The following is a 23901-nucleotide window of genomic DNA, read 5'->3' on the forward strand; positions in this document are numbered from 1 at the left end:
ATAATTATTGCAATTGATGTGGCTTCTGCATTAAATTATTTGCACAATCATTGTCAACAACAAATCATTCATTGTGATTTAAAGCAAAACAATATTCTTCTCGATAGTGAGATGATTGCTCATGTAAGCGACTTCAGTTTAGCAAGACTCCTTACAACCACCAGTGATTCTTCCCAAAAACATACTAGCACAATCTGTTTAAAAGGATCTATTGGCTATGTTGCTCCAGGTATTACCTCTCCTATTTAGTTTCAAATCCTTAACGATGCAAGCATTTTGCTTTTCAATTTGTCACCTTATCAAAAGATAAGATTTAACTCCTTGAATTTTGGAGCATATAAGCTTTTTAATATTCATACAATCAATATAAACATATTAACACACTCTCTTGCTTATTAACACACTCTCTTGCTTACTATTTCTATCTGTCGAAACAAATATTCACGTGAATACATACAAGCATGGAATTAATTTTACATTAAATTTAAAATAAAATAATTAATAGCAAAAAGTTAATTTGGTGACGGACATTTATCCTTTGACTAAGCTTCATATCTTATTTTTACGCATATATTTCCTTAATCAAATTGAGCATGCAAAAACAATTGTAATTTGACCCCTCGGGTAAAGTTTCATACACCTTCCTACCATTATGGAAGTAATAGCACATGTCATATTATTTTTCAATATAGATTCGTTTCATTTTCTGGACTTTGCATTTTGTAGCCCTTAATCCATATTTTCATTATAGACAGAAAATTGCTTAATATCGTTCCATTCCATGAGTTGTAGAGTATGGCATGGGTGGTGAGGCGTCAACTGAGGGGGATGCATATAGCTATGGAGTCCTTGTGTTGGAAATGTTTACAGGAAGGATGCTCACCTATGATATGTTTAAAGATGGTCTTAATCTTCATAATTTTGTTAAGATGACATTACCAAAAAGACTTGCTCAGGTTGTCGACCTGATGCTTTTGCCCAGAGGTGCTGTAGAAATGGGAGCAACAACTTCAACAATGATGGCAATAGAAGAAGATGAAAAAAATGGCAATGAAATTGAAGTAGATGAAGTAAATTACATCGTGGACTCTTGGTGTATTGATACTAACATGCAAAAGTGTATACTCTCAATCCTTAACATTGGAATCATATGTTCATTGGAATCCCCAAAAGAGAGAATGGGTATGGAGGAAGTCATTAAGGAACTAGTATTGATAAAAAAAAAAAAACCTTTTGTTGGTTTGGGGATTCACAGAGGCAGACCAAATGGCGCCCGAGTTAATTAGAGGTATTTATAGTTTTGATTAATAACTATCATTTGTAGTGTATCATAGTCATTTACTCTAATTTCATTCACATCCTTAAAAATGCTTTTTAAGAAAACGTGAAGCCTTTATGTCTACTTATTAATTTTGAGTAGATTATTCTAACTAATTGTGCAATTAGATTTTCATTTCTCATTCAAGGTCAAAATGCTGAACAGAAATAGTAACCTTATTTAAACGCATGACCTTTCTATTGTCGTGTTCCAATTATCCATGTATAAAATGATGAGCTAAAGAACTTTTTTTTGTGAACTACAGGGGCATGAAACTACTGAAAGATAACAATGCTTGGATTAAGCAAGGGATTCAGCATTTCTACTTGATGTTTTATAATTTCATGCTTGTCTAATATCCCTTGTTGAAATGATCAATGGATGATTTGCTTTCTCTTCTGGTGTAGGGGTCGCCTTCATGTGCTGTGGTTTGTTCAACTATGTAATGTGTTTTTAGGTCTTTGTACTTTTTAATCAATTCAATTCCAAAAATTCTTTACAGGAAGGGAATGTTTTAAACTATGTAATGTATATTTAGGTCTTTGTATTTTAGAACTTTATATGCTTATGTGCTGCATTATTCTAGTGTTCAAAACTTCAAATAAAAGTAGTTCTTTTTAATTTCATTTTAAACTTAAGTTTCAATTTATCTAAGTTTCAATTTATTTTATATGATCTTAAGCAAATTGTTAAAAGAACAATCATCCTTCACAGCCTAGTATAAATTCTTCAAGGATCCAATTTAAAAAATATTTTTTACAGTTCCTGGCCTAAATTACTGGAAAAATAGGATTGAGGCCATGAGATCAATAGAATGGCAGAAACAAAGAACAGAACAAATCCCCAAAGCTAGGCCAGGGTTGGCAATGAATTTTGGAAAGTATATCAACATGGTCTCGGGCTAAAAACAGGTAACCTGGTGAGCAAAACATCAGAGGGAATCCCATAAGATTGTTTTTCTTTGACGCTTTTGCTAATCACTTCACACCTTTTGCACTTATATAGAATATATTCCATCAATTCGTCAGCAACATCCTTAAATTTAATTCCCTCATCATTTTTGGGTCCCTTAATCCGAAAATCAAGACCCATGTCCTATATCTTCAGAGCAAGAACTTTTGGCCTCAATCTTTCAGAATCAAAGCTCATCTTTTTTGGTTTTTTTGGATGCATGTCTGAATAAAGCGTTTCTAAGTTGTAATCCAAATCCAGCCAGTGAAATTAACTTAATTAATTTAACACACACTTCCATTTTGCTATGTTCATATGTTCACCTAACACACGTTCATATGGTACAGCTTGTACAAACATATTTGACTAAAAAATTTTGGTTACTGCTACTACTACTAACATTACTTGACCTCATTCCGCTTCTGTTCTTTTTCAAGTTCATGGAGATGACTTGGCTTCTGTACTTAAAAGTTACACTATCAGAGAGAATCATTTAAGCCATCAGCTTGGCCTACCTTTGTTAAATTTTCTTTAATCAATTGGGACATTATTTTTGTACTTGTACCATTTAGCCCAAAAGACATAATTAGTGAAATTGAGCATTCAAACATACCTGTGAGTCTGTGACCGAGTTAATGAACTCAACGATAGCTGAGCTCAAGTAGATGCCAATGGACAAAGCAAGCCAGGAAAAATAAGTGGAAAGGATCTCATCCCAACAAGAGCTTCCTTAGAGAAAAACTCCATCAGACCCACCAGTGTGTTCACAAGTTGTACAGTACCTCCAAACTTCAGATGACTCCCACATATATTCATTTCCTCACTGGAATAAACGCCTACTCACATATATTCACCCAATTCATTTTCTTTTCTTTCCTGTTTTCTGATATATTCTCAATTGATTTTTAAGTGTTTTTGGTTTTCTAGAATTTTGCTCAAGACTGAGATTCGTATATTTGTACTAATAACTAGTTGATGTCCATACAAGAAATCAAATATAGTGCAAAATTATTCTTAGATTCAAATACAACCAATGAGTTAATCTCATATTGGAAAATGAGTATGAATTAAAAAGGTTTAAAACCTATACGGTGTATCCAAGAGTTAGGCCATTTTGGATATACATCACTGTAAGTTTCTTTAAAAAAAAACTTTCTCTCCTCTCCCTCTATGTGTGTTAATACTCAGTATTCTAAAAAAAAAAAAAAAGATTTTATTTATTTATTTATCCCATATTTGTTTAAGCACATGTTAATATTATCCTTTGTTATTAACAAAAACGTGATTATCAAAACTAAAAAATTTATCTTATCAAAAAAAAAAAATCTGGAAAATTTATGGCATGTTTGGTAGGTTAGTTTTTGTTTTTGTTTTAAAAACTGTATGAATTAAAAAAAAATGAAAATGAAACTAGTTTTCAAATAATATTTTTTACATTATATGGGCTTGGTTCCTTGTTTTAAGAATAATTTTCAAAATAGTGAAAATAAAAAAGCAATGTTCGAGAGACCATTTCTATTTTTGAAATTTGTTTTAAAACATTCGCAAGTTTTAAATATGGCCCAAAAGTTATTAGAAAAACTTTGGAAAGATTCCCTTTTTATGCTTTTCACCCAGGCTAGGCCTAGCAAGGATTACGAGATGGCCCAAAATGTTTCCTATAAAACAAATGAAAAAGTCCACTTCAACAAAGAAATATAACAACAGTAAAACATTTCAGTTGTAAAATAAAATAGAACATGTAAACCTCCGGCTGTTAGTGATTCAACAAATTGAGAAGTGTGTTTACATTACCAATATCATCATCAGAAGGGCCTATTAAAAGAGAATCCTCCATTATAATAGCATGAGGGAAAAATTTTATATTCACAAATAAATTATAGCCCTCAATTGAAAAACTATTGATAAAGATTGTAGGTTCCATTATAACAAACTTGTGTGTGGAACCTCGTGTATATGTACAAGTACATTTAAAAAAAATCACAATTATATGTGTGTGTGTGTATATATATATATATATAAATTAGAATCTAATTGGATGATTTGGATCTAGGCTCTTTGGTTTTTATACCCAATAATTTACTTGCCACAAAAATTAGAAAAAATTAGACAGGACACATGGCGCAAAATTAAACTCCTATTAAAATTCAATTTAGAATCTAATTGAATTTAGACTCTTTTATTTTTGTAACTGATAATTCATTTAACACACAAATTTAAAATTTAGATGAGACACGTGATGCAAAATTAGACTCTAATTTAGAATTTAATTGGATTTTCTCTCACCTTTGGCTATTAACATATATGTGTGTGTGTGTGTGTGTGTGTGTGTGTGTAAATGAGGAAGTTTAGTATGGAATGAAGGGAGAGAGATTCCAACTAGTGCAACAAGATCACTTTTATGCCATGCAATGCTCAAGATAATTGTATATCTTGTGAGTAGTGAAGGCCATTTTCGTAGTATGGGTAATTAATGATGGAAAGGAGAGAATGTCTAGCTAATTATGGATGCTAGACATTTGTATTATTGGGATTTTTCTGCTAGAATAGAGATAAGCATTTGTGGGTGAGTGTATGAGAGGTATTTATGAGCAAAGGCTTGGGAAGATTCGTTATTGAGTTAAGAACTAGGAACTCAAAACCTCAAAACCTCATTAAGGAACCAATAAGCTGATTTATGAACTAAAAGCAAGAGAGTAAGTAGAGAATTTATGAGAGGTTGGTATGTCTAGTGTGTTGGTAAATGGCTCTATTTATAGCAGAGTTTAAGAGAGTATTTAGCAAATAATTACTCAAAAAAAAATTAGTCTTTATTAGCAATATATCTTCTAAGAATATCCATCCTAGGATTCAGCCAAGAATAGTAGGTTCAGCTTTTAGGAATATTTGTTGTTTCAAGAATGTCATCCGGGGGTTCAAATTTAGCTGATCTTGGCATTTAATGCTGGGATTTTGAGGATTGTACCCAACCAATGAGATTAAAGCATGCATTAAGGCAAGTGATCTTGGTTAGTTACTATTAGGATCAGAGTTCCAAGGGTTGATTGTGTTACCCCAAGCCTGATGTCAATCTTGGAGCTCCTTGCTGGAAACCATATCGGAGATTTCATTGGTGCCCTCCAAATTCCAAACTACATTTCCCTAAATTTCCCTATTAGGGTTCATGTGCTTGGTTCATGAAACAAAAAATACATACTTTTTATTAAGAGAATGAGTTGTTTAGTTGAGAATTTCTGAAGCTCTTGAGGTCTAGTTATGGCTTCATTTGCTTCTTGACTGAAACTTAGAGAGGAAGAAGATAACTCGTTCTTAGCCTTAGGTATGGTCATATTCAGTAGGTATTAGCTTGCAACGGAAGTTTTAATCCTAGCTTGACACATGTCCTTCTTAGATTTGCTTTAATGAGTCAAATTTTGACTGTTATATGTTCAAGTTGTCATCTAATTAGGCTGAAACTAAATGAGTAATTTGTCCAGTTGTCTTAGTTACATGTGTGGGCTCTATTTGATGGAATTTGGCATATGGACAACTGGGCTTTATGCTTGAGCTTTTGGGCTTGCACCATTGAAATAGCTCTTTGGGCCTTACAAAATAAATAGTCTTGCCATGATTTTATAATTTACAAATGCTTTTATTAATTGTAATGTAATTGTAAAATAATTATTTTGGTAATGTGTAGGGCTATTTGGTACTGTTGTTTAAACAACAATAAATAACAATAATACTTTCAATACATATTTTTATAACACTCAAACACGTATTTCCACAATACTAAGAACTGAACAACAATACTTAAACATTGCTACCAAACAAGCCCGTAATTTCCCATGGTTAAAATAAGCATGATTGCCATAGCTTTTGTAAAATGAGTGTAGGTTTTTTTTTTTTTTTTTTTTTTTTTTTTTTTTTTTTTTTTTTTTTTTTTTTTTTTTTTTTCTTTTTTCTATGTAAAATGAATGTAGTTGCCATATGTTTTGAATGTAACTTTTATAGGCTTAAGTATTAGAAACATATATTCATATCTCTCCATGGGCTTAAGGTATGCTTGTCATGGATTTTGGAAAAATGAATAGTATTATAGAATAAATGATTCTGTGAGATAGGTAAGATGGTATAAATGATTGTCTTGAACTATGGGCTTATATATTTGCTAGGAAATTTGATCTGCCAAAGATTATTAACTTTGGCTTTGAAATATGATTTTTTTTTTGTAGGAAAATATATTTTTTGCCAGACTTTATTAATTTTGGTCTTTGAGTATAATATAATATTTTTTCCAAATAATATTTTGGTTTTTATGAAATAATTGTTTGCCAAAAATTAATAGTTTTGGGCTTTTGATAAAATCTTGCCAAGTATAGTATTTTGGCTTTTTGAAATAATGGTTTGTCAAAAATAGTATTTGAGTTTTTAATAAGATATTGTCAAAAATAGTATTTGGGCTTTTATAGATATTGTCAAGTGTAGGCCTGGGCTTTGATAGATATTGCTAGGTGTTTCTTTAGGCTATAATAGATGGTGTCATGTAGCAATTAGCTTTTGATGGTATCATGTAGTAATGGGCTTTTGGTAGTGCCATGTACAAATAGGCTTCTGATCATGTCATGTAGTAATGGACTTTTAATAGTGCCATGTAGCAATAGGTTTGTGATGGTGCCATGTAGCAATTGGTTTTTGATGTGTTTGTTGGGCTCTTGGGTTTCGCCAACAAGGTAAATAGGTTTGGGCATAATGTATTGGTTGGGTTTTTTGGGTTTTTCCAACAAGATAAATGGGTTTGATCATATTGTACTTATTGAGCTTTTTGGGTTTTGCCAACAAGATAAATGAGTTTCTTGCAAAATTTGCTGAAATCATCAATGATACAAGTCTAGATGGAAGAGATTACAATCTGTGTGACCCACCAATTCATCAATGATTTAAATCTTTCAAATTAATGAAATACTACTATCTATCTTAAAAAAAAAGGGGGGGAAAAAGAAAAAGAAAAAGAAACAATCCAAATCTCATCAGTTTAAAATTGGGTTGTCCTAGTCATGGATTTTTCTTCTTCATGTCAATATATATTGTAAGGACACAATTCTTTTGCGGCCCAATAATGATGTTGGGCTCGCACGTGAAAGATCCCTCACAATATGATTTGTAGAGAGTGGGCTTGAAAAGCTAGCCGTTGGGCACGGGGCGATATTCCGGTCTTGATTTCGGAGGAATTCATATAGAAAGAGGAGTTGGGTTTGAACATTTAAGCCCTATAGTGTCGCATCCCATGGGGTTGGACTCCTCGGACTTGATCCGAGGAGCATTAAGGTCCTACTCCGGTTCCCCAACGGTGGGTTTTTTCTGATCTGCATGAGTTGTTCCGGTCTTTCTACCCCTGTCGTCTCTTTTTCTGGAGGTAGGAAGGGAGCCCCCTCTCTAGGTTCACTTACTTTTTCTTTTATACTAGCTTACATCCGCTGTCCTTCGTCCACGTGTAGGGTCAACCTTTACAAGACTGATATTTGTCCCATCAGTCCAATCCCAGAATTGTGGGGGATGGTTGATAAAGCTGAAGAATACGGCTCTGTTAGGTGCGGAGCCTTATCTGGGAAGGGTAGCGTAGGGATAACTCTCCCAAGATATTTTTAGATCTCCTTCCACCTTTATTCCCTTATCTCTCTCTTTTTTTACCCCTACCCTCAATGGAGCTTTGGGTCTGCCGAGGATGAAACTGTGCTCGGCTGCATCTCCAGGCCATTACCTTTTTCGGCTTGGGCCTTTGGACTCCCCAGAGCAAGTGAGCCTGACCCACAAATTATTGGGCCCCACAATAGCCCCTCAAAACCCTGCTGTCCAACATCTTGGTTGGAATGGGGGGTTTTGGTAATACCAGGCCTTTATTGTGACTCACTTAATTCAGCCTTTGACTGATGCTGGTGACTCTTCACCTACCCAAGAAGTGTACCGGTCTACAAGATGCTCCTCTTAATTTCTTCATGATGCGCTTAGGCCGTTTGGTTATCCGAAGCGCGTCTTTAATATCTTCCCTTCACGAGACTTCCCAGATTTGACGGTTATTGATGGCGTGGGGGAACGAAACGGGTGTGTTCTTGTCTGCAGATTTCCTCGGGGATCTGAACACATTAAGTATTCTCCTCTTCGTTCCCTATATAAAGAGGAGAAACAAGAATCGTTTCTCCCACAGATGAATCCCTTTAATCCCTCCAAGATTTGAAAACCCTTAAATTCCTTTCGGAGTTTACTTTTACTCTCCGGTTATTCCTTAACCTGAAATACACTCGCCATAGCAGTAAGCAATGAAAAAACCATTCCCTTCCCAGAAACGCCCTGTCTTAACGAAGCTCAAAATGGCTCGGTTAGGGCAAGGATGGCGGAGACTTAAGATTTGTCCCATCTTCCTTTCAGCCAAAATCCGAAGCAGGGGCTCATCACGTCAAACTTTCGGCGTGACTGAGTCGAGAATTCCCATTATCGTAACCAACCGCTCTCTTACGAGCATACCTAATATGGCCCCAGTGTGTTAGGAGTCAGGAACGAGGCAGGGACTAAGTGTCTCTGCTTCTTCCTCTCTTCGTTCACTGGTGGCCCCCTCCGCCTCCCTTTCTTAGTCTTCCCAGCACCAGATCCCTCCTGGTGCTTTCACTTCTCCCTCTTTTGCTCCTTTTTTCTTTCTTTTCATCTCTTCTCTCTTCTTCTCCTCCTTCTTTACTCATGTCCTCCATCTTCCTCATTCGTCTCCTCAATCCTCTTCTTCCTTCTCCTTCAAATTCTTCTTCCTTCTCCTTCAAATTCTTCTTCTTTCTCCTTCATCTTTTTCCAAAGAAGGTTCTTCTTTCGATATGAGCAATGCTGAGGCAGAGATTGGAGAGACTTTGAAGACGAGTTTAAAAGACACCTGACTGTTTACTTATCTGTACTGCGGATGTTAGTGTTGCTTTGGCAGCTCACCTTTTGTATAGGCTTGTTTGAGCCCCACTTTGTACATTGTAATAATTTTTATATTAATAAAAGTTGTTGTTATTTTACTTCGCATGTTCTGTCTATGTTTTTACAAATTTGCAAGCGCTGCTAGACACAATAATATATCATTTGAATCAATGATAACTAAAGCCATAACACTTGCTGATAAAAAGATGTCACCATAACTTTAATAGAATTGTTTGACATAGCAATGCGTACCTGTAAATAGTGATACTTGCCCGAAACAGAGCCGAGATTAGAACTGGATGTTCTATGTGGTGTAGGAAGTAATTATTCGAAGACATATCACCCGCAAAAATGAACAGCCCCCTTAGGCTACCAAATAGCGGAGCGTCCCGCCATCATCCTAACACTCTTATTGGCCTTAACATTTTACAGTATTTGAGCCGAGGACTTTCCCTATCCGAGCAGTTGGTTTCCCCATAGGCTTAAGTCCGAGGACCATGCAAGGCCTTGGTACTATCCAACACTTGTAATTTTTCTCTGTTTTTTTTTACTTGGTTTCCCCCATAGGCTTGAGTCCGAGGACCATGCAAGGCCTTGGATCTGTCCAAAACTTGTAATTTTTATTTTTTGTACTTGGTTTCCCCATAGGCTTGAGTCCGAGGACCATGCAAGGCCTTGGATGTGTCCAAAACTTGTAATTTTTATTTTTTGTACTTGGTTTCCCCATAGGCTTGAGTCCGAGGACCATGCAAGGCCTTGGATCTGTCCAAAACTTGTAATTTTTATTTTTTGTACTTGGTTTCCCCATAGGCTTGAGTCCGAGGACCATGTAAGGCCTTGGTTCTGTCCCTGGGCCGCTATGCTGAACGGGCCTGGGCCGCGAATTTACTGGGCCCACAAATTAAGAGGTATTCCCGTAGTCTTTGGTCATGCGGTACTTTTTGGCGTCCCAGTGTTCGAGGTGCGCCTTCACGAGACTCCTTTAATCTCAGGGTTGCAGACGGCGTTGGAAATCGAGCCAGAGACATTTTGTCTGTAGCGTTCCTTGGGACGCTGCGTGAATTAAATGCCACCACCTCATCTTTTTAAATAAATAGGAGAGAAAGTTGTTGTACCTGTGCACAAATCCTTCAGTTTCCTCCCTTAGCACATCATGTTTGAGGCGAGGGTTGGGGAAAAGGAACTCTCTCCGCCACAGAGGCGCTGTGCCCTCCCGAGACTCAAAAGAGTGATGCACGGGCAAAGGAGGCATAAATTTAAGGGAATATTCCGTTTCGACAGAGGGGAAAGGGCATTTCTCCTTCTTTTAGTCAAAATCCGAAGCAGGTTCTGTTCATGCCAGAATTTTGGTGTGTCAGAAGAAAGATTCTCTGCCATCAGCACCTTTGCCTTGTTGCAGGCAAATTTTTGGTGAAGGCTCCTCAACTTCCGGCTCCCTGCACCTTTCCTTCAGCGGTGCGAGGCTCCAAGCTGGGTTCTTTTGCTGCCTGAGTTATGGGCATGCAAAAGCATTGAGGAAGAACAAGGTCTTGAAGCAGTAGCCAACCTCTCATCTGTGCTTCTTCTTCGGCTTTACCTTCATTCTCTTGTATTTTTTCTTTTCACTCATGTAGTTAGCTTTAGCATAAGCTTATTTCAGCTTTTCATTGTACACTGTACTATTTCTATGCCTTAATAAAAGATAAGTTTATTCCTTTCTAAATACTTTTCTTTTCTGCAGCGACTACTTAGTGTATGAACATTTAAATACACGCTCGTCTTTAAACTTATCGATGTTATCAAGTATCATAATGGTAATTATCAGTAAATTAAACTCTGGAAACTAACCGGAATAACGGCCGAGCACTGAGCGATGCATGCAAAACAAATGACCGAGATCGATGAACTCTGACTAATTCGTCCGAGAGTGTAGCCGAATAATGAGGGACTTCGATTGTGTTTTTGGGTAATATATTGCACTATATTGCATCAATCCTTTTGGCGTTGGGGATCCGTGCAGTTTAGGGATTAACCCAACTGTTAACGGGGAGTTCTCCTCGGATAAAATTTAATGTTCTAATAACAGTTTTTTCTTTTATGTACTTGGTTTCCCCATAGGCTTGAGTCCAAGGACCATGCAAGGCCTTGGTTCTGTCCAAAACTTGTGAGATTTCTTTTATGTACTTGGTTTCCCTATAGGCTTGAGTCCGAGGACCATGCAAGGCCTTGGTTCTGTCCAAAACTTGTAAGATTTCTTTTATGTACTTGGTTTCCCCATAGGCTTGAGTCCGAGGACCATGCAAGGCCTTGGTTCTGTCCAAAACTTGTAAGATTTCTTTTATGTACTTGGTTTCCCCATAGGCTTGAGTCCGAGGACCATGCAAGGCCTTGGTTCTGTCCAAAACTTGTAACATTTCTTTTATGTACTTGGTTTCCCCATAGGCTTGAGTCCGAGGACCACGCAAGGCCTTGGTTCTGTCCAAAACTTGTAAGATTTCTTTTATGTACTTAGTTTCCCCATAGGCTTGAGTCCGAGGACCATGCAGGCCTTGGTTCTGTCCAAAACTTGTAAGATTTCTTTTATGTACTTGGTTTCCCCATAGGCTTGAGTCCGAGGACCATGCAAGGCCTTGGTTCTGTCCAAAACTTGTGAGATTTCTTTTATGTACTTGGTTTCCCCATAGGCTTGAGTCCGAGGACCATGCAAGGCCTTGGTTCTGTCCAAAACTTGTGAGATTTCTTTTATGTACTTGGTTTCCCCATAGGCTTGAGTCCGAGGACCATGCAAGGCCTTGGTTCTGTCCAAAACTTGTGAGATTTCTTTTATGTACTTGGTTTCCCCATAGGCTTGAGTCCGAGGACCATGCAAGGCCTTGGTTCTGTCCAAAACTTGTAAGATTTCTTCTTATGTACTTGGTTTCCCATAGGCTTGAGTCCGAGGACCATGCAAGGCCTTGGTTCTGTCCAAAACTTGTAAGATTTCTCTTATGTACTTGGTTTCCCCATAGGCTTGAGTCCGAGGACCATGCAAGGCCTTGGTTCTGTCCAAAACTTGTAACATTTCTTTTATGTACTTGGTTTCCCCATATCCGAGGACCATGCAAGGCCTTGGTTCTGTCCAAAACTTGTAAGATTTCTTTTATGTACTTGGTTTCCCCATAGGCTTGAGTCCGAGGACCATGCAAGGCCTTGGTTCTGTCCAAAACTTGTAAGATTTCTTTTTGTACTTGGTTTCCCCATAGGCTTGAGTCCGAGGACCATGCAAGGCCTTGGTTCTGTCCAAAACTTGTAAGATTTCTTTTATGTACTTGGTTTCCCCATAGGCTTGAGTCCGAGGACCATGCAAGGCCTTGGTTCTGTCCAAAACTTGTAACATTTCTTTTATGTACTTGGTATTCCCCATAGGCTTGAGTCCGAGGACCATGCCAACTGGCCTTGGTTCTGTCCAAAAACTTGTGAGATTTCTTATGTACTTAGTTCCCCATAGGTTTAGTCCGAGGACCATGCAGGCCTTGGTTTCTGTCAAAAACTTGTAAGATTTCTTTTATGTACTTGGTTTCCCGATTAGGGCCTGAGTCGAGGACCATGCCAAGGCCTTGGTTCTATCCAAAACTTTGTAAGATTTCTTATGTACTTGGTTTTCCCCATAGGCTTGAGTCCGAGGACCATGCAAGGCCTTGGTTCTGTCCAAAACTTGTAAGATTTCTTTTATGTACTTGGTTTCCCCATAGGCTTGAGTCCGAGGACCATGCAGGGCCTTGGTTCTGTCCAAAACTTGTGAGATTTCTTTTATGTACTTGGTTTCCCCATAGGCTTGAGTCCGAGGACCATGCAAGGCCTTGGTTCTGTCCAAAACTTGTTTATGTACTTGGTTTCCCCATAGGCTTGAGTCCGAGGACCTTGCAAGGCCTTGGTTCTGTCCAAAACTTGTAAGATTTCTTTTATGTACTTGGTTTCCCCATAGGCTTGAGTCCGAGGACCATGCAAGGCCTTGGTTCTGTCCAAAACTTGTAAGATTTCTTTTATGTACTTGGTTTCCCCATAGGCTTGAGTCCGAGGACCATGCAAGGCCTTGGTTCTGTCTAAAACTTGTGAAATTTCTTTTATGTACTTGGTTTCCCGATAGGCTTGAGTCCGAGGACCATGCAAGGCCTTGGTTCTATCCCAAAACTGTGAGATTTCTTTTCTGTACTTGGTTTCCCCATAGGCTTGAGTCCGAGGACCATGCAAGGCGTTGGTTCTGTCCAAAACTTGTGAGATTTCTTTTCTGTACTTGGTTTCCCCATAGGCTTGAGTCCGAGGACCATGCAAGGCGTTGGTTCTGTCCAAAACTTATGATATTTCTTTTTTGTACTTGGTTTCCCCATTGCATGTCCAAAACTTGTGAGATTTCTTTTCTCTACTTGGTTTCCCCATAGGCTTGAGTCCGAGGACCATGCAAGGCCTTGGTTCTGTCCAAAACTTGTTAGATTTCTTTTCTGTACTTGGTTTCCCCATAGGCTTGAGTCCGAGGACCATGCAAGGCCTTAGTTCTGTCCAAAACTTGTGATATTTCTTTTCTGTACTTGGTTTCCCCATAGGCTTGAGTCCAAGGACCAAGCAAGGCCTTGGTTCTGTCCAAAACTTATGATTTTTCTTTTTTGTAGTTGGTTTCCCCATAGGCTTGAGTCCGAGGACCATGCAAGGCCCTGGTTCTGTCCAAAACTTGTGATATTTCTTTTCTGTACTTGGTTTCCCCATAGGCTTGAGTCCGAGGACCATGCAAGGCCTTGGTTCTGTCCAAAACTTGTGAGATTTCTTTTCTGTACTTGGTTTCCCCATAGGCTTGAGTCCGAGGACCATGCAAGGCCTTGGTTCTGTCCAAAACTTGTGAGATTTCTTTTCGGTACTTGGTTTCCCCATAGGCTTGAGTCCGAGGACCATGCAAGGCCTTGGTTCTGTCCAAAACTTGTGAGATTTCTTTCTGTACTTGGTTTCCCCATAGGCTTGAGTCCGAGGACCATGCAAGGCCTTGGTTCTGTCCAAAACTTATGAAATTTCTTTTCTACTTGGTTTCCCCATAGGCTTGAGTCCGAGGACCATGCAAGGCCTTGGTTCTGTCCAAAACTTGTGAGATTTCTTTTCTGTACTTGGTTTCCCCATAGGCTTGAGTCCGAGGACCATGCAAGGCCCTGGTTCTGTCCAAAACTTATGATTTTTCTTTTTTGTACTTGGTTTCCCCATAGGCTTGAGTCCGAGGACCATGCAAGGCCTTGGTTCTGTCCAAAACTTGTGAGATTTCTTTTCTGTACTTGGTTTCCCCATAGGCTTAAGTCCGAGGACCATGCAAGGCCCTGGTTCTGTCCAAAACTTGTGATTTTTCTTTTTTTACTTGGTTTCCCCATAGGCTTGAGTCCGAGTACCATGCAAGGCCTTGGTTCAGTCCAAAACTTGTGAGATTTCTTTTCTGTACTTGGTTTCCCCATAGGCTTGAGTCCGAGGACCATGCAAGGCCTTGGTTCTGTCCAAAACTTGTGAGATTTCTTTTCTGTACTTGGTTTCTCCATAGGCTTGAGTCCGAGGACCATGCAAGGCCTTGGTTCTGTCCAAAACTTGTGAGATTTCTTTTCTGTACTTGATTTACCCAAAGGCTTGAGTCCGAGGACCATGCAAGGCCTTGGTTCTGTCCAAAACTTGTGATATTTCTTTTCTGTACTTGGTTTCCCCATAGGCTTGAGTCCGAGGACCATGCAAGGCCTTGGTTCTGTCCAAAACTTGTGAGATTTCTTTTATGTACTTGGTTTCCACTTAGGCTTGAGTCCGAGGACCATGCAAGGCCTTGGTTCTGTCCAAAACTTGTGAGATTTCTTTTCTGTACTTGGTTTCCCCATAGGCTTGAGTCCGAGGACCATGCAAGGCCTTGGTTCTGTCCAGAACTTGTGAGATTTCTTTTCTGTACTTGGTTTCCCCATAGGCTTGAGTCCGAGGACCATGCAAGGCGTTGGTTCTGTCCAAAACTTATGATTTTTCTTTTTTGTACTTGGTTTCCCCATTGCATGTCCAAAACTTGTGAGATTTCTTTTCTCTACTTGGTTTCCCCATAGGCTTGAGTCCGAGGACCATGCAAGGCCTTGGTTCTGTCCAAAACTTGTTAGATTTCTTTTCTGTACTTGGTTTCCCCATACGCTTGAGTCCGAGGACCATGCAAGGCCTTGGTTCTGTCCAAAACTTGTGATATTTCTTTTCTGTACTTGGTTTCCCCATAGGCTTGAATCCATTGACCATGCAAGGCCTTGGTTCTGTCCAAAACTTATGATTTTTCTTTTTTGTAGTTGGTTTCCCCATAGGCTTGAGTCCGAGGACCATGCAAGGCCTTGGTTCTGTCCAAAACTTGTGAGATTTCTTTTCTGTACTTGGTTTCCCCATAGGCTTGAGTCCGAGGACCATGCAAGGCCTTGGTTCTGTCCAAAACTTATGATTTTTCTTTTTTTGTACTTGGTTTCCCCATAGGCTTGAGTCCGAGGACCATGCAAGGCCTTGGTTCTGTCCAAAACTTGTGATTTTTGTTTTTTGTACTTGGTTTCCCCATAGGCTCGAGTCCGAGGACCATGCAAGGCCTTGGTTCTGTCCAAAACTTGTAAGATTTCTTTTCTGTACTTGGTTTCCCCATAGGCTTGAGTCCGAGGACCATGCAAGGCCTTGGTTCTGTCCAAAACTTATGATTTTTCTTTTTTGTACTTGGTTTCCCCATAGGCTTGAGTCCGAGGACCATGCAAGGCCTTGGTTCTGTCCAAAACTTGTGAGATTTCTTTTTTGTACTTGGTTTCCCCATAGGCTTGAGTTCGAGGACCACGCAAGACCTTGGTTCTGTCCAAAACTTGTAAGATTTCTTTTCTGTACTTGGTTTCCCCATAGGCTTGAGTCCGAGGACCATGCAAGGCCTTGGTTCTGTCCAAAACTTGTGATTTTTCTTTTTTGTACTTGGTTTCCCCATAGGCTTGAGTCCGAGGACCATGCAAGGCCTTGGTTCTGTCCAAAACTTGTAAGATTTCCTTTTTTTTTTTTTTTTTTTTTTTATGCTTCGAATGTAACCCCCTAGACCAGGGCGGGGAGAACTGGTTTGTGGCCAAAAGCCCCTAGAGCTGCCCGCGCCGTTGGCACTGCAAGGCATAGCCCCTAGCAGAAGTTTATGTCGGAGCAACAGCTGTGTGTTGCCGGAGACGTAGGAAAACTCACGAACCTCTGCTTGCTGGAGAGTCGACTCCACCGCCACCCGCGCCAACGCGCAAGCCTTTCCCACAGACGGCGCCAATTGTAAGGACACGATTTCTAACGACTTAAGGATGGGCTCGTATATAAAGGGGTCCAAACAATACGATTTGTAGAGAGTGGGCTTAGAAAGGCTGGACCTTGGTCGTCGGGCAGCGATTTAGTCATGGTTTTTCATGGGAGCCCATACGAAGGTGAGTTTGGCCTGAATGACTGAGCCTTACACGGGTGTGGCGTGAAAATCTATCTCCTCGGAATTAGTCCGAGAAGAGTCTCGTCCTAGCCGCCCTTCTTTTTTATGAGTTCGTTCTTCTCCCTTTTTCTCTCCCTTCTGGGCCTTCCTCTGTTAATGTAGCAAGCTTCCCTTTTATACTAGTATTTCCTTCCCGTTCTTCACCTACGTGTCCGTTTCTTCTTGTTCTGGATGGTTACTTGTCTTGTCAATCCTCACGTTAGAGTGGTTGGGGATAGCTGGATAGCAGGATATGAGTATGGGTTTGTCAGGCGCTGGGCTTCACATTAAGGTGCTGGCAGCCTTCTCCCTTGTGCTGTTCCTGTGCTGAATCTATCCTTTTCTTCCAGCGTTTCTGTGGGATATTGGACGTAAAGTCGTCCTCGGCCACATTCTTGGGCCTTCGAGGAGTTTCCATTCCGCATCCTTGACAGTAGGACTCCTCGGCTTGGGCTTTGGGCCCTTAATACAAAGTGAGCTGGGACCTCAGATCTCGGGCCCCACAGTTATCCTACACCTTGTTTAGATGTTTTTAAAATTAGTAAGGGGGAAGGGAGTAATTAGCTCTTCCTCTTGTTTTGATGTTTTAAAAATTAGGAGGGAGAGGAGAGGAAATGATTTAAATAAACAAATTTACCCCTATTTGAAAATTGACTTGCAACATTGGTCTATGATTAATTTGTTAAATTAAATAATTATGACTATAGCATGCAATAATTTTTTTGATAATTTTTTATTTCTAATGTGAATTAAATAATCAACATTGGTCTATGATTAAATATTTTTTTCTGCTTTTTTATTATACTAAAAAAAAAAACCTTCCTTAATTGATAATAATTAAAAAAAAAATGTTTGGTTTGTTTGTTTACTTAAAAAATCAACAAAATATTGAATGTTCAGTGTTTCTTTCATTTATTATTATTATTTTTAATATTTTTTTATTTTGCTTAGTACGTGAATTTAATTTTTTGAGGATTCGGACAAGAATTGAGACCCAAAAAAACAAAAAAGTTAGGAAGAGTGACTCTATGAACTAACTCAAAAAATAGGATCCTACTATGTAATTTAAATTCAAGTGTTTACCCACTTACAATTCAGAAAAGAAAGCAACTCAAAATTCTTAAGAGAATATCCCTGCTAAATACTGAGCAATAGCACGCAAATTTCAGTCAAAACAAATGACAATAATTTCTCAAAAAAATGCAGAATTTCATACACTGAAACTTTTTTTTTTCATGACCATACTTATCCGTTTAGGAACCAATGCCACTTTGAATCATGACATGAGATACTAGAATTTGCCAAACATAGAGCCCATTGAGAATGCCTTGTCCATCTATTAATAAAGCAAAATCTTTTTTTTTTTTTTAATAGAACAGGGTCTAAAACTTTCAATAAAAATTATCAAGATTCAAGTGGTCCAGCAACTAAGGCAAGTCCAGACCAAGCCAAAATAGAGAGCCTAATCATTTACAAATAAGATTAAACCACGGGTTGAAATTCCTGTACAATAACAAGGCAATTTAAACTAGCAACTATACCAGTAAAAAGTATTGAACAACTAGGGACATAACCTAAAAATAAACAATAAACACAAGTTGTACAATAACACCACAATTTAAACTAGCACCTATACCAGTAAACAGTAAACAGTATTGTTACAATTAGTTATGACCATATCTATAATTGCTAACAAACTTGTTTCAGAAAGCAAAACTAAAAATAAACACAACCTAGTGCCAAAGAAAAATTAATCCCAAGAGTTTACAGTTCAATGATCAATTGAAAAGGTTTTTAGAAGCTGAAATTGTCTTGGAACATTTACTTGTCTAACTATAAAAGAAATTTAAGGATCATACATCATTGTGAACAATAGCTCCTTGTGCTCCTCCACTAGATTGCCTATAAAAGCTCTCAACGTATCTGGATTCTTAATAAGATAGAGATAAGCCCTCATTCACAATCTAGAATCAATTCCTATCTCATCCAAGAGATGGAACACATCTTGCTCAGGAATGGGAAGGCGTGCCAAACTCCTCTAAAAAATTAAATTTCCTTCTCTTATTGCTAAAGCTACATCTTGAATTGCTCCCATAATTTGTTCCATGTCCTCATTTTTTGATGTTTTTCTCATTGCCAAAAACATAAATAAGATCCATTTTCCAGTTCAAACTTGAACATCACAAAGTTGAGAAAGTACCATTTTGTTTGGGGCTTAGGAGGAGACAAATCAGAAACTCATTCACAAAAAAACAAGAAATTACCCAAATCAAAAACCCATTCACAAAAAACAAGAAATTACCCGATATAAATAAACAAGAAACACAGATCTATATATAGCTACAGTATACAAATTTATGCAAGTTCACAATATAGATTCACTCAAGCACTTTATTAAACACATTATAAGCAATACTTTGAAACATTAAAATTTAAGGAAAAAAAAAGCAATCAAATCCGAAACCCACCCACAAATAACATGTTATTACCCCATAAAATCACAATTAATAAGAAATTACCCTATAAAATCATAATTTTAAGAACATGGTTATTTGATCCAACTCAAAAGAAACCCATGAAACAAAAAGAAAAACAGAGTCTACCTCTGAAAGAAAAACCCAAGCGTGAGAGATGATGGATTGTGAAGAAGTTGTGTGAGAGAGAGACATCATGAAGTGTGGAAGAAATTGTGTGTGAGAGACGCAGAGGAGTCTTCAAGGCTGAGAGAGTTGAGAGAAATTTAAGACTGAAGAGAGAAATAACGTGAATAATAATATGAATTTATTTTGTAGTATCGGTTGGTAATTTTGTTAATTTAGAAAGGGTAAATTGGAGAATTCATTTTGTCAATAATTTATCTACTCTACTCTTCCTCCAAATCTCACCAATTTGAGGGAATTAAAAATGAGGGATTAGAGGTAGTTGAAACCCCTCCAAACCCCTCTCCCTCCTTCTTTAAAAAACTTCCAAACAAGGTAGTTGAATTACACTATCTCCCTCTACTCTACTCCCCCTCCTTTTTTAAACATCCAAACAAGCCATTAAGAATCATGTCTATCCTCTTTGAAACTTCAACTATATCAAGTCCTTTAATTTGTTTCACCCATATGAATCTTGGCTTCAAAACTCTAAATAAAAAACTATGGTCGACACCATAAATTCATTTGCTTTGACATTAAGATCCTAATCACTCACCAAATACAATTATTCCTACAAATCAATAACCATTTGAGCCAAAAATCAAAACTAAAAATCATTTACATTTGAAGACGCAGAAATCAAGAATAAAACATAATTCTACCCCAACATAATGCAATATGGAAAGAGAAGTAGAGACAAATCAACTCTTAAGAACAAAATGTACAAGAGTTTGTTAACAGAGGATTGAGACAATTGAAGAAACTCCCAAAGATCCAAAAGAGAAGACAATGGAGCTTAAATAGAAATAGTCTATGACTATAAAATTTTTCACAACCTTTTGCTATAACTATGATGTGATAAACTGTGATTAATGAAGAAAGAATAGTGGAACATGAGTAAATGATGGTTAACCACTCATAATTTGCAACGTTAAAATTGTGACAAAAAAATTATGGAACAATTTGTGACCATAGAATTACTCGCTTAAATAAATTACCATTAAACGTAGCCTTATTTTAGGTTGAGGATTGTGATTGGATATTTGGATGAAAGAGACGGTCAAAATTCATACGTACATGCTCACTTTCCAAATTTTATTCTTTCTCTCGATATTTTTTTTTTTTTTTTTAATTTTTGAAGCCACAATTATGTTAACGTAATAATGCCTAATTAAAATTGGGTTGATTGGATTCACCAAGATTTGTGTTGTACCTCGTTTGTATTTTAGATACCCATCTAACTATCAAAGATTGTTGAAGTGACTAATTCCTAGAAATTGAGGGGTGTTAAGGACAAAAAAATTGTTTAGAGTAATCCACTTTATAAAATACTTGATGTTAAGAAAAGATCTTTTACAGGATGGTTCGCTAGAAATTTTTTGTAAAAACATTAGCCCCTTCGGCTCATAAAGAAAATATTTTTATCTTTTTTGATTCCGGATATTCTTCTCATTAATATTTGTTTATTTTTTTACTTTTTTCCAATTTTTGCTGTTTATCTGTCTCTAAGGGACAGAGAGAAGCCTGAAGTGCCTGAAAGGCCTGTGGCAATTATATCTAACCATGCACGTGTCCCATATTAATTATTTACTTTTGTTAGACTAAATGCATAGCTTGGAGGATTCTGACTAGGGTTGAGCTGGGTATGGTTGTAACTTGTAACGAGGTTTGTGTGGTCAGTGGTTGTTGATACGTCATTGCCAAAGTGATAAATTATATCCCCCCTTCTTTCCAGGGGTGGTTTCTCAAAAAAAAAAGTGATAAATTATATGACAAAAGCAATGACATCATCTAGAATATTGCGGAAGGATCCAGAAGTATTAGAAATGTTAGTACAGTAGACTTGACTTGGAAAAGCATGTCATTAAATAAAAATAATTACCTTATCAATATATATGTATATATATAATAATAATTACTCCTTCAATATAAAAATAAATAAAATAAAATAACATTTGCATTAGTTTATTAAAAAAATTATATCTACTTAAATTTAATATTAGAATCTGAATCTTTTTTATTTTACATAACAATTTTTTCCTTCACATAACCATTATTTTTAAAACATTCACCCAACCACCTTCACACACATCAACCAAAATAATAATTGAAAAATGAATAAAATGTGCATTTCATGACCACGTAAGTTTGAACAAAATATTAATAATTTTATAGAAATTGATATAAATAATTTTTTGAATTAGTTAAAGGAAGATTTGCATTTAAACTGTAGGGACTCAATTTGTAATGACCCAAAGGTAATATTGGATTCGTATGTAGAGAGGCCCACACAATATCATTTGTAAAGAGTGGGTTTGAAAGGGATGATCTTGGGCACAGGTGAGAGGTTCGGTCGTAGTTCCTATGGGAAATGCTGCATGGGCGGGCTTGGCTTCACTAGCTAAACCCTCCATTAGCCAGATTCCTCCCCCTTTGCTTTGTTTTCTTCTCCTTTTTATATTGGTGTTCCTTTTTCCTTTTCGTGTCCACGTGTTAATTTTACTTTTTGGGGTGCAGGCTTGTCCAGTCGACCCATACCTAGAGTGGTTGGGGGTTGCTGGAAAAGCGCATAGGTATGGGCATGGGTTTGAGTATGGGCTTGTCAGACGCAGAATTCCGTATTACTGTGTTGCCGGCTTTTTCCCTTGCCTTTCCCCTACACTCGGTTTGCTCCTTTCTTTGGGCATTTAGTGAAGTGCTGAGCAGGAGGCCGTCCTCGGCAGTGGCTCTCCTCGGCTTGGGCCGTAGACCCTAAGATAAACTGGGCCTGGGCCAGGGCCTCAATTTCTTTGGCCCCACATAAACTATCTTACATAGACAGATGCAAGTACCCATCATTTCATAAGTTCATAAAATTAAAATACTTAGCATTTAAAAAATAAAATTAAAAGTGAAAAAAATTAATTTTGGTACTAAATATTATAATAACTAAAACATTTTCCTTATCACCAGAGACATTCTAGTCCATTAAGTATAATAAGTATATTTAGAGTATTCGCATCAGGAAATGTCATCCTATCCTATTTTACCATCATAAAAAACTATTTTATTAATTATACAATACCATTTTATAATACACCTAGCATCCCGACTTTTATTTTACAATACCACACATTAAAATAATATAAATTATACAATCAAATAATAAACAAATTATCTCTCCCCTTTCTAATTTATGTCTCTTTGTCACACTCACCGCACAACAACCATCCTCTCAACCACACCACCGTGACCCCAACCTACCACAATCCCAGCAAAAGGGTTTGGTTTCTGTCCAGTGGCCAGTGCCACTGGACGTGTTGGATATGTGACATGTGTCCAGTCTTGGACACGTGTCGCGTATCCAACGCGTACAATGGCCACTGGCCATTGGACAAAAGCTAAGTCCCCAGCAAAATACCAATCCACCACCGGTGTCACTCTCTCTGAGCAAAAGCAAAGCCTAGTCTCATCATCTAGCCAAAATCAATAGCAAAATCAAAACTCAAATTTCATAGCAAAATCAAAACCCAAAATTCATAGCAAAATCAAAACCCAATCCACCAATCTCGCCACCCACCAATCTCCACCGTTGTCAACACCGACGCCGATCTCATCAAAACCCACGTCGATCTCCACTGTTGTCAAAACCCACAACCCACCATCATCAAAACCCATGCCGACCCATGTTCACATCAGTCACAAACCTACCACCACCAAAGAGAGAGACAGAGAAACCCACAACCACCAAACGAGAGAGAGAGAGAGAGAGAGAGAGAGAGAGAGCATAAGGTCTTGGGTCTGAAGAGAGAAGAGAGCAAAGAGTAGATGAGAAAGAGAGAAGGAAGAGAGAGAAAAGAAGAGAAATAATGAGAGAGGAGAGAGAAATTTCGAGGTTAAAAAGGAGGAGAGAAAGTATTAAAAACTATTATTTTGTTTTAGAATTGAGCTACAGTGCAATTCTACCTTTAGAATTGTACTGTAGCACTATTACCATTTTATTTATTTATTTTGTAATAGTTGATTTTTAGAAGTCTGGATGAAGCTTGATTTTTGTGTAAAAATGATAAAATTTTCCTACATATGCCATTTAGTATGCCCGGTGCAAATGCTCTTAGAGCATCTGTAGCAACTGTCTTATAAAAAATGTCATTTTGACACATCAAAAGTTTACTTTATTATTTTATCACATCATTTTACAATATCCCATTTATCAGATGTTTTATTCTTTAATTCTATACATTAAATAATATTTACAATACATTAAAATAATATATTAAATTCCTCCCCCATCATCATCATCATAAACAACAACAACAACTACAACAACAACTAGAAAAATTGTTACGGCCACAATCACCCAAAAAAAAAAAAAAAAAAAAAAAAAAACCACAACCACCAAAATCAACCAACAACCGCCGCGAATCCACCATCAAATCACAGCCACCAAAACAGAAAAACAAAAACAAAAACAAATCAGAATAGAGATCGGCACCACCACCGATTCGCTTATCACCAACCGACCCACCCACCACCACTGATCCACCCATCACCATCTTAACCCACAACCCGAACCCACCCACCACCAATCTGCCCATCCAAACCCACCCATTGCCCAACCCACCCAT

The 23901-nt window shown here is 37.8% G+C and overlaps 1 protein-coding gene across 1 annotated transcript; it reads left to right on the forward strand.

The window, feature by feature from the left end:
• The first annotated feature begins 800 nt into the window (after positions 1-800).
• On the forward strand, positions 801-21985 carry LOC115985726. The gene is made up of 2 exons (XM_031108638.1): positions 801-1070; positions 21812-21985. The coding sequence occupies exons 1-2, from the start codon at positions 801-803 to the stop codon at positions 21983-21985; spliced, it is 444 nt and encodes a 147-aa protein (XP_030964498.1).
• Positions 21986-23901: the final 1916 nt, after the last annotated feature.

This window comes from Quercus lobata, chromosome 4 (genome assembly GCF_001633185.2).
Source record: "Quercus lobata isolate SW786 chromosome 4, ValleyOak3.0 Primary Assembly, whole genome shotgun sequence".
Classification (NCBI taxonomy): domain Eukaryota; kingdom Viridiplantae; phylum Streptophyta; class Magnoliopsida; order Fagales; family Fagaceae; genus Quercus; species Quercus lobata.

Excerpts from the sequence above, each read along its gene's own strand:
- LOC115985726 (XM_031108638.1), top strand. The coding sequence starts at position 801 with ATGGGTGGTGAGGCGTCAACTGAGGGGGATGCATATAGCTATGGAGTC. Across the intron at positions 1,071-21,811 it reads ATGAAATTGAAGTAGATGAA|GCTTGTCCAGTCGACCCATA; the intron begins GTAAATTACATC and ends TTTGGGGTGCAG.